General features: G+C 40.4%; 1 protein-coding gene across 2 annotated transcripts; it reads left to right on the top strand.

Annotated features, from left to right (window-relative positions):
* Positions 1-616: 616 nt before the first annotated feature.
* ywhae1 (tyrosine 3-monooxygenase/tryptophan 5-monooxygenase activation protein, epsilon polypeptide 1) lies at positions 617-11,557 on the top strand. 2 transcript variants are annotated; one of them, XM_034603802.1, is made up of 7 exons: positions 617-1,083; positions 2,612-2,811; positions 3,631-3,737; positions 4,063-4,269; positions 5,024-5,160; positions 6,835-6,886; positions 10,395-10,534. In XM_034603802.1, exons 1-6 carry the CDS (start codon positions 1,020-1,022, stop codon positions 6,840-6,842), a joined length of 723 nt encoding a protein of 240 aa, XP_034459693.1. In that variant the 5' UTR covers positions 617-1,019; the 3' UTR covers positions 6,843-6,886; positions 10,395-10,534. The 2 variants fall into 2 exon arrangements, with proteins under 2 accessions (XP_034459693.1, XP_034459692.1); XM_034603801.1 differs by lacking the exon at positions 6,835-6,886 and having other exon boundaries at positions 860-1,083; positions 10,395-11,557.
* Positions 11,558-11,987: the final 430 nt, after the last annotated feature.

The following is an 11,987-nucleotide window of genomic DNA, read 5'->3' as shown; positions in this document are numbered from 1 at the left end:
CACAAGCAAGTGGGCGTGTTGATGGTGTTTCTGACAAGCAACAGACTCAAAAATGAAGAAAGAAAAACTAACAGAAAGAGAACAAATCTCCAGATGAAAAAGCAGAACCATGCATGTAGAAGATGTCAAGAGGTTTTGGTGATTAGTGCCAATGCTGGTGTTGATGTTGACGTAAACAAATACGTGATCTTCACAGTGAAAGTAATATGTTACTTCCGACCTGACATTTCGGTGTTGTTGTGAACACATCTGAGCGGAGTACCTCCTGCTGCCATGTACCTTTGTGAAAGACAAACTGCAGAATTCTCCAGACTTCCTCCGGAGGTCATTTCTACAGAAGGCTATAAAGAGCGGGAAAGTGAGATCCGATCACAAGTGACCACAGGAGAGACGATCATGATGTATGTTAGGCCCAGGTGAAAGCACACACAGTTAGACTTAACACAGTCCATTGTGATCAGAGCTCTTAGTGTGTCATTCCAGGAACTTTGTCTTAGTCAGACAGACCTGATGCTGGTGAGTTACTTTTCACTTTGAGCTGCAGAATTAGTCACGTGACTTTGGGGGTGTAGAGTACAAGAGGTCACAGATTAGTACAGATTTACTTATTTGTCTAGCAGACAGAATAATTGTTTTTCCATCGGGGAAAGACAGAGTTTAGTGTCAATTTGGACTTCAACATAATGTCTAAATGCGGAAATAATTAGCAAACACAATAAAGTGTATTTAGCGTTACTCTTTAAATAAGATTACAGCCTTGCAGCTTAGCTCCTCACATTAAAGTTAGCTTCTGATGGGCGGATCACAGCTGGTGGTTCATGTGCGTATACTCAGGACCCGGATGAAGCTCGTCGCCATCATTACTCCAGCCCAGCGCAGCGCTGCCGGTGGGGCGGAACACCACTCATCGACCCTGCTGGATTGTACGATCCTCCGACAGACCTGGCACGCCACCGTGTTTTTCACTAAGTGTTAGCCAGTTTGATCATTTTCGCTTCGCTACCAGCATCCCAGACACGATGGACGAGAAAAGTGACCAAGTTTATTTGGCAAAGCTTGCCGAGCAGGCAGAGCGATATGACGGTAAGTCTCTCTTAGCGCTGGCTGCGAGTGGGACATGTTCGCAGCTGGTATTTTTTTCTCCATGCTAGCTAATGGTAACCGTGCAGTGTTCGGTAGCAGCTCACTGTTAGCCGCGGCTAACAGCTAATGTGGCTACGACCGCGGCGCTTGCTGTTCGTTGGCATGACAAGGGACTAATTCACCGAATAATCTAACGTGACGTGAACAAAATATCTAATTGTGGGGATTGTTGGAGCTTTGGGGGATTTCGCGCGAGCTGGACTGAAAGTGGCTAACGTTAGCGAAGGGGATGTAACAAAATGGCGGATTACTGGAGCGTGAGCTGTCAGTAGTTGCCCACCCCCCCCTACCCCCACCCCCACTGCACCATGCTAGCTCTGTAGCGGAACATTTGAGCTACTGCTTCGCTTTGTTCTCTCAATCGGCACCAATGTTACTGTGCTGTTTTTGTCACCATTCTAACAATTTAACATCCATCCGTTTTTTATGTTTTTTTTTTCGCAGAATGCTGAGAGCTAATTTAGACGCTAGCGAGGCGTTAGCTCCTTGACGCTAAGTGAGTTAGCAGTGAGTGGGAGGGCATCTGTGCACTTGGTGGGGTGTTCCCCTGAACACGGGCTGTACAGATCGATTGGAGAAAACGCTCCCGTCACACTGTCATACCATTACAGGCCGGACAGTGGCTGTTTTTAGACGCCTGCCTTTGCCCAGAAACGTGAAGTGAATGTGCCATGACTCATTCAAGGGATTTGGACCGAGTGTATTTACAGAGTGATTTAAAGTGGCTAAGTGGTATCCTGGCTGGAAATGAAGTCGTAGTCGTATTGTTCTACTGTCACAGCCTGTCCAGTGTTAACACTAATCCTGACACTCAATAGATGCATTTCTAAAGTCGTATACTGCGAAAAATGATATCGGCCTCACACTCGCAGAACAGCGTGTCATGACGAGTTATTTAATATTTAAAGTGCAATGTATACCCTGCCATCGGAAATCAGTTCCACATCCAGCATAATTTAAACCTAAAAAGAACATCAATGATAGATTAAGGAAGTGAGTGGTTTATGTGGGTGTGCTTGCTTGGTTGTTGAATAGGTGGAGGTTTGACACTGACGAGGAAGCCACTTTAACATGTATTCTTATCACACCATATCAGGTCACCTCTAACCCTAGCATATTAGGCAAGTTACCAATATTTATCCTTGAGCATGACACACCTGACACATTTTTAAACAACCAACCAAAAAAAAACTTAAGGGTTTGTGAAGCAGATATAATTGGCCTGCTGCTGGTTCCTTGAACATATCTGAATCTCTGTTTGCCTCCTGCAGGCTTGATAACACATCATAATAATGGATTTGAGAATTCATTTAGAATTTTTCTCACAACTTGAGACCACCATGTCTTCAGCTAACATGTCGAGATAATAGACACCTTGATGTGCACTCTGAAGATACAATGTGGAAATAAAATATTTAAATAAAACAGCAGAGTGCATAAATGAGATTTACTTATGTTTCCTTAACAGAGATGGTGACTTATATGAAGAACGTGGCGGGTATGAACGTGGAGCTCACAGTGGAAGAGAGGAACCTACTATCAGTGGCCTACAAGAATGTGATCGGAGCTCGGAGAGCCTCCTGGAGGATAATCAGCAGTATCGAATCCAGGGAAGAGAGCAAGGGCGGAGAAGAGAAACTGAAGATGATCCGGGATTACAGGCAAACGGTAAAGCAGCCATTATTTAGACTCTGTCTTTCAGGAACACATGAAGTTACCATGTCCCATTGTCCCCTCTATCTTTCTCATTTCAAAGCATTTCAGTTTAGCTTTGCTGATGTGAAATCACTTGCTCATATTAATAATGCACATCATGAGGCACCTACTGGACAGACTGCATCTGAGTCATAGTTGGCAAGTGGTGCACTCTTTTGCTTTTATGAAGGGAAACAAGAGCTGGCTATTATTATGGGAGAGGCCGGGTGTGTCAGAGAGATGGGAGAGGCAGTTGGACTGCAGTCAATGACCTAATGGGATTCAGAGATGAGTTATCCTGCTGCTGTAACTTTATTGGTTAGTAGTTCTCTAACTCCCTCAGGGGGACACATTTCTTTATCGCTGCCACATTACCTGCTAAGCATTCAACAGCATTGAAATTGAATCAACAGGAATTAAATAATCAATCAACTAGCAGACTATCAGAAATATGTTTGCTGATTAAAAACTGATCACAGCATTATAAAGAGTACCTGGTTGTAATGTTGTTGCAGGTTGGTGTATATGTTTATTGTGAAGCATCAGGAATGCCATTTAAATCATATTTTGCAAAAAGTAAAATAAAAAACTGGTTTTGATATTGTGGCTGATCGTGGAACCCAGAAGAGGACACGGACAGCTACAGTGGATGTCATATGTGAACATATTAAGACACTTGCAGACAGTCCAATTTATAATCTGGATTATAGCAATTGCTTTATTGGCAAATGTATGACAACAATAATGTTTTGCCGATAGAATAATTACTTTTTTGTCTTTGTTTGGTGGCAGGTTGAAACGGAGCTGAAGGCGATCTGTAATGATATTCTGGATGCACTGGAGAGGCACCTACTCCCCTCTGCTGTCATGGGAGAGTCTAAGGTCTTTTACAACAAAATGTAAGAGCTTTGTGGTCTGAATATTACTTAATAGCTGACTTCATGAATCCTCTATTACTTACACATAATGTTGTATAACTTTTGGGGCTGGTGTCTTTATTTGACATGTTTATATAGTTGAATAGGAAAAAACTGACAGCAAAACAAAGTCAGAACACTGGCAATATGAGGAAAGTTCAGAATTTTTTGAAAGGAATGTGTTGTGTAAAGTCAAGGCTCATGTCACAACTTGAACAGTTTGCTCCAAAGACCATCACAATGCAACAATTTATATCTAATATTGTCATGCACCACCTAGTAATTTTTCCCCCTAAAACATTTGCAGGAAGGGTGACTACCACAGGTATCTGGCAGAGTTTGCCACTGGCAATGACAGAAAGGAGGCGGCAGAGAACAGCCTGGTGGCCTACAAAACAGCTACCGACCTAGCCATGTCCGAGCTGCCTCCCACCCACCCCATTCGCCTCGGCCTTGCCCTCAACTTCTCCGTCTTCTACTATGAGATCCTCAACTCGCCCGACCGTGCATGCAGGTCACTATTTCTTCAATACATTTTCTCTCTTGTATATCTTTAAGTTTGATTAACAATGTTAAAGCAGAGTAATCTTCTGGGTGCCTATCAATGTCATCACAGGGGGTTTGGAAAGGATCCAAAGTGTCAGTGTACTGACAACAACCGTTTAGGAACCATCTGATGATTTCACTGAATCTTTACTCATTAGTCTCAGTTGCAGTGCATCACTACAGTTTTTTCTTCTGCCAAATCATGTGTATTGTTCTGACAAGTGACGCTGAAGCTTTAAATGCTCTATTTGGAAAAAAAATTGTGTTCACCAAGTTGACCTTCATGTTTTATTGTCTTACCACATTAATTTCAATGGATGTTATTAGGCTTCGTTTTGACACCGGTCAATTTAAACACGCTTTGTCTAAATGTAAGACAAAATGGTTAATCATGTTAAAATCCTATTTCCCCTATTCATCTTTAAAACTGCTAGACATAGTTTTGAAGCCATCTGTGTAGCATCAGCTTTATGTTCACACATAAATTAATATAAAACTGATACATGATATAGAATATAGCATTATATATTTAGTGTGGCAGATGTGCATAGTACATCTTGAAAAATAGCAGTTAAATCTTTAATGTATAAACATTCAAGCAAAATTCTCATAGGCATTTGTTCAAATTTCTCATATCGCTGATCAGAACTCTTGAATCTGCTCGAATCTTTAAGTTTGTATATATAGTGATTTCAAACCAAGTGCTGAATGTGTTTGCTCAGGTTGGCGAAGGCTGCATTTGATGACGCCATCGCAGAATTGGACACACTGAGTGAAGAAAGCTACAAGGACTCCACACTTATCATGCAGCTGTTACGTGACAACCTGACACTATGGACTTCAGATATGCAGGGAGAAGGTAAGAGGCTCATGCCATGGTGCCCATTCATTAGACTTCTGTCGTACATGATATACACTGACATATTCTCTGCACTGGCACTGTGTCTATCTGTTATGGTCTCTGATCAACGTCTTTTTCAAGGACTAGGCCCTCGTTGATCAATTCTCCCACACCTCACTCATCTCCTGTTACACACCTAAACACGTTTGTACTGAATTTATAACATTTGTCATTAACTCCGAGCAGCCTGATGGCTGATCTGTTGAGTCAGCAGTAATACAACACCCATGCATTGCTAGATTATAATATTGTGCTCTTTACCAGGAAGAGTAAGCCTTCTAATTGATTGTGGTAGTGTTGTCATCCGATTTCATGACTTTACTTTACTTGAATATTTATTAGTATACTTTAGCTACCAAGCATATGAATTATATTTGGACACATCTGTCAAATAACTATAGCAACGATCTAAATAGTAATCAAAATGGTCATTTTTTAATATAAATATCCCGTCCCTTGGACTTGTGTTGCCACTGTGTGCACAGACTTTGATTCTGACTTGGCTGTGACACCGCTTTGTACTCGACCCCTGTACAATTTGAGAAACTGGGTCTCTAGTTTTTTGTGTAATTTCTTTTTATCTATTATAAAATAAAGCAGATGTTTGTGCTTACCTGGCATTCCTTATATCATAGTTAAATAAGCATTGAACATCTGCTCCAAGCCATGGTAATCCACCTGAAGGCAAATGTTTTTGTAGATACAATCTTGACATAATTGGAATAATCAAATAATGAGGGTCAATGACTGTGAGAAGTGCAGCCATGACCAAAAAGCTAAACGGTTTGAATACACATCCAACAACCCAAGCTTTCAGTGCATGTATCATGCTGCTCACACTGCATGTCCATGTACAGAGTGCAGGATCCAGAGAGGCTGAAGTGAAATCAGCCATTAAGAACAAAAACTCACAAGCATTCTACCTAACTAAGATCACCTGTTTCTCCACCTTGCAGCTTTATATTCTAGGGCTGAACTGTTTGAGGATGGTATTGTCAGAAATAACAGTATGTTACAAAACTACGGATGAATTAATGCAGTTGTTGCTGAGCACCTCATAGAATTGTTCTTCCTGTTTAGGCAGGAGAAAAGTAAACTTCAAAGTGCTCTTGAATAGTTTTCTTAAAAATGTTTAGCTCACATTTATGAAGCTGTAACAAAGTCTCATTCAAATCTTAAATTCTTTCTTTTGGACTGTCAACCCCAAATGCTATTGTCTACAGTTTGGTACTACTTCTTTGTACTAGAGATCATGATTTCAGACCTTTTTAAGGTTATTAGCTTGAAACAACTTCATTTTCTTCAACTCTGCCCATCAGTTCTGACATTTGTCACCACTGTTGCTTAATACAGTCGTCTTCTTAAACTACTTAATTCACCCAAAACTGAAAGAAATATACATAGTGGTTATTATAGTCATGAAAGCTGTGCACGGCTGCAAGTTACAGCTTGTTAAAAACAGTTAGTTATATAAGTTGACAAATTACCTCCTAGAACTAAAAATTTTCAAAATAGGATTTTGATGTAAGGGAAACAAATTTGATTCATTCTTTCTCTTCCTCCGGTCATTCCAGTAGTTTATATTTATTTCTCATCATCTCTCTTGTCTTTTTCTTATTCCTTCTGCTGTAGAGTCCTAAGGGAAACAAACCAGACTGTTCATTTCCCATGTTAACTGTACTTTGTAAGTGTTGCTCACCCAAGCCTTGCTGTGTGTGTGACTCACCTCTTTTTCCTCAACATGAATTAACTCGTGGTGAAATAATGCAGTCCACTCACCTGTTGCTTTGTCGCTCACTCATTCATTGGATCTTCGGTCTACCCACCACAGTCAGTTGAAACTCTTTCTTGACTAGGGCTGCCACCCAATAGTTGACTTAATGTTGGTCTAAGTCGACCAAGGTTTAATCTGTCATTTGGTGGAAGACGGGAAAAAAACTCCTGGAAGTGGAAACGCTCAATTAGCACGGACAGACATTGTTTACATGGCTGTTCCCTGCGGTTATTAGATAATTAAGTACGTGGGGTATCCAGGAAATCCAAAATGTAGGATTAATTTCCAGACGTTAAACCCTGAGAAGGTGACATCCTGCAAACTCTGGAGGCAAACATTGTTGTCTAATGTTAGCCAATTAGCATGGTATCACGCTAACTTTAGATAGCATAGATAAACGTGGTCTATCTAAATGTTCGTTGGCATATGTGCATATGTTGTGTTGGTGTTAGAAATTCAGAAGTTGCGTGATGTATCAAAATAAATCAACAAAATGTACAGTCTCCTTGTTGGTTCTTCCATCACTTTCAGACTCATCAGCGCTTCTGTCTCATTAACAAGCAGCTAGTCTTCACTTGCTTTATGCTTGTGCCTGTAAAAGTAACATTTTAAAGACTTATCACCATTTCTCTCTAACAATATTACCTGTAACATTCTTCCTCAGCCCTGAAATGCAAACTCTTCTGATGCCTCCTTAAATATTTCAAATTAAAATCATCTGATGGCTTGAACTAACAACTACTTGTCGACTACAATAAATCTTTGGTGGGGGGCAGTCCTGCTCATGAGAGTGTAGGTAGTTCCACTCAGTGTTCACTTGGTTACCTATTAAACCTGTATGCACATCAAGCAGCAGAGGTTTGGCATGGTAGACTGCACACTGTACAAATTAACACTTTCAGAACCCCAGTTAATGGGATAGTTCACCCAAAAATGAAAATTCACTCTAACTACTCACCACTATGCTGATGGAGTTTTATTTATTTTTTCACTTTTTGATCAGTTTATTTAAACACTACTTGAATGAGTGAGTGTGACACACACTAGTGAAAGATGTGTTTGGGTTCAGCATGTATTTTGGTCCAGTCCAGGGGTCTCATTTATAACCGTTGCGTACGCACAAAACGGGGCCTGAAACGTGCGTACGCCACTCCTCACACAAGCATTGGGATTTATAAAATCAAACTTGACGGGAAAATGTGCGTATTTCCACGCAAACTCTGACCCATGCGTACGAACGTTTTGGAGACGGGAAAGTGGCGACACAGACGTGAGGTGGTGAACTGAAGCAGATTATTGATCCACTTCATCATTTACATTAAAACCAACAGCTTTAGTTGTGCTCACGCAACATATCTGTTCCACACGAACCTTTTAATTGAAAAATATATAAAACAGCTTACAGCAAATTACGTTCAGATTCCATTAAACAGCGGCGTTACAGAGCCGAGTCATTAATAGGTTTTAATAATATCTTCTAACACTGTGCGTGTATCATCAAATCACTGCAGTGAACGTGACTGTGCCATCAGGCACACGGAGCACAGAGCGCACTGGAGATCACTTACAAGAAATGAAGAAACTTTCCAAATAATATCGCAGAGTGGAGGTTAGGATCCACTGATGCGAGGGAATCGGTCCGATGCTCTAAATAAATAAATACTGCGGTGACACTGGTGCGTGATTCTGCGTGTTGGATGCACGCGAATGGAAGGATGAGGAGGAAGCGAGGGTTCAGCGGTGTCTGATCAGCTAATATAGATTCTATTGATCTGTGATCTCTGAGCTGAACTGAGTCCAGTATCGCACAGATCGACCGACGGAACCGAACCATCCCAGTACAACACGAGCATATAATAATAATTCTGTTAAATTCTATAGAGAGGGGACATCACAGCTGTCTCTGAATTTAATAATCCTGCAGTTTTGGATGATTAAAATACGAACAGACAATACAACAAGTTCCCTCATATTCTGAGTGTTTTTTTTGCCTCCACCTTTTGAATTGGATCTTTTTTTATTTCAGGCTCAGTTCTTTCTATCGTCTTCACTCTCACTCACTGTGTTAACAGCAGCAGCAGAGTATCACTGTATTTTCTTTATTAGTGACATCACTGCTGTCCAATAAAATCGCTCTTCACCTCCACCTGACTAACAAACACCTCGATGTCAGTTTCAGTAAGTTTCGCTTCCTCTTCTCATCGCTTGATGCCGTGACTCCATCAGGACTCATGGTGGAAACCCATTGGTCAGCAGGATAATTTAATATTCATGACGTGCTTTGCATTGACCATTTATGGTTGAAAGTGGGCGTGTGGAGGGCGGATTTGGAGGCAGATCCACGTACGGACGTTTCCAGGTTGACTGTGATTTATAAAGCGAACATTGCGTTCAGGTGTGCGTGCGCACAGTTTTATAAATCGGAATTTTCTTTGGCGTACGCCATTTCCGGCTTTTGTGCGTACGTACACTTTTAGTATGAATCCTACGCACTTTATAAATGAGACCCCAGGTCTGTCGCGTGTTAGAAACATCGTCAACACGCCCACTTGTTCGCTGTGAATCCTGTGGAGGATCTCTTGCTATGTTCTCACATTGGCTGATTCGGAGCCTCTCACTATGCTGTCATATGACAGCTTAATAGAGAGTTGATTTACAGATGAAGATTTCTCAAAGAAATCCTCTTGTATAATGTGTTGGATAGCGCTCAAAATCTCATCTTGTCATTTAGGCTGTGGCTGAGTTCTTGAAGCCTTATTTAGAAAAGAGGAAAATTGTGTCCGTGCTAAAAGAATATTTCTACACGTTTTCAATACAAACATTTTTCATAATTATGCTGCACCTAGCACAAGGCTACTGATGTGCTAATGCATCAGTAACTGATATCTATATGCATGTTGTGTGTTTGGTTCGTAATGCTCCTCTCCACATAAAGATGTTGTATTTTGAAAAATTCCAGTATACTGCATCTTCAAGTAAAAATTTTAAATGACCACCATATACATACTATAGAATTGCGACTTAAATACCAGTCAGTGATCTAAACCCTGTTGTCCAGACTCGGCAAACAAAATCCTCTTGTGGCAGAAGTGGCTCAGAAAAGACTTCAGAACAGAAATCAGGGGGGAGACACAAATGAAATGCTGGTTTGGCTACAAGCCCCTTTTTTCACCAGTTTTTAATGATAGTAATTGGTATTTAGCACTTTTCATACATTTTTTTTAATAATTGCGTTGACATTTTGCTCGTTTCCAAACTGGATATTTTTAATTTCACTGAGTTCATCTGGCTTTGTACTGAACATAAAGCCTGTCTGTCTCTCACTCACTGTTGACAGTAGAAACCTTGTTTTAAACAGAGCAATCACATTCTGACGACAGTGATTTGTTTATTTTTAACCATGTTGTTTCTCCACCAGGTGAAGAACAGAATAAAGAGGTACTGCAAGACGTAGAGGACGAGGCCCAGTGAGACTATGCCACCAACAGCCAACAACTTGAGACCCTCCCCTCACCACCTCACACTCCTCATCCCTCCTACTTCATTCCCCCCCTCTCAAACTCACCTTCCTCCTCTCCTTCCCCTTTTTTCCTTTCTTCCACCTCTGCAGTTCCGTGGCCCAGCAGAGCCACGGAGTTAAGCTGGTTTATTTTTCTCTTCTTTTTTATTTTTATATTAGCCCTTACATCATTCAAGTAAATACCACTTAATTGAGACAGGAAATACAATGTTAGACAGACAAAGATAATAAGAATCCCCTTTTTTTTGTCCTGGTACAAGCAGTTCTGAGATGTTATCTTTGTTTTCATTGTTGTATTTTTGTTTGTTTTTTTTGCTTTTTCCTCAATATTTTTATCAGTTGCTGGATGTATTGAGATTTTTTTCTTAATGTAATTACAGAAATTAACTTTTATTACTGATAATGTTGACTATTAGTTATGGGAGCTATTTTATCTCTGTTTTTAGTGAAATGTCGAATGCGAATCATCATCTTTTTTTATGGGCAATTTGAAAACTACAAGTGCCCTTTTTGTTAACTTAGGTTTTCAGTGGAAGTTGGCAAAATTCGCGATATCCATGTGGGGCAAAGAAGTGCTAAACTTTTACACCATAGTGATTCTGTCATCATGTTTTTGTAGTTGTCCTTGGACTGTACCTTGTGCTGAAATACTGTAACTGTGCAAACATGCTGAATCTCTGAAGGTCGACTTGCGGCTAGCTGGTGGTTTTAATTTTCAAAACTTGGGAGATTTCTCACTTGTGTAAAAGACGAGTCTCAATTTGGCCCCGCTCCTCGACAGAGAGCTCTAAAATCAAGATAGTCAGCGCTTGCATGCGTTAACACATCTCTGCTGCTTCTCCCCTACTCTTCACTAAAGCTCCTCTTGGTCCAGAGGTTTTTTTTTTTTTTTCTTTTATTGTTTCCTTTGTTTCTCTTCTTGTTTTGCTTCATTATGTGTAACTTGGAGCTGATTTGTACTACTGGATATCTGACTGGAGCCACAGACAGGGAATCTGTATTGTTCTTACTGAAACACAGCATGGAATTAACATTAAACAATCTAAATTAAACATTACAAACTGACTGGTTGCTTTTATTTTTTTCATTTGCCTTTAGATGACTGATTTTGCTGCTTATCTTGTCTTATGTGAACAAATATAATCCAGGGAACAGTTTGTTCAAACATGGTCAGGACTGAAGTAAAGGGGAATCTTGCTTTTCCTGTTTCTTGTTGAAGCTTCTGCCAGATAGAATTTGCATCAAAACCTTGTATAAACTGACTTTGATGAGTAACTCGCAGGTGTTTGTTCACAATTCAAAGACAGTGTTGTTAGTGTCTCTTTTCTTCACCACAAAAGCAGACAGACCTTAACAGCATTGCCAAACAGAGCAGATGTTGCTGCTCGATTCTGAGTTGGCAACTGTGAGCATAATCATAAATTTATATGGTCTATTTATAGTGTTCGAGAGACAAATGCAATCCTACTGCCTGCGCTTTTGCTGCCACAG

This window comes from Hippoglossus hippoglossus, chromosome 13 (assembly GCF_009819705.1).
Source record: "Hippoglossus hippoglossus isolate fHipHip1 chromosome 13, fHipHip1.pri, whole genome shotgun sequence".
Lineage (NCBI taxonomy): Eukaryota > Metazoa > Chordata > Actinopteri > Pleuronectiformes > Pleuronectidae > Hippoglossus > Hippoglossus hippoglossus.
This window is presented reverse-complemented; position numbering and strand designations above follow the sequence as displayed.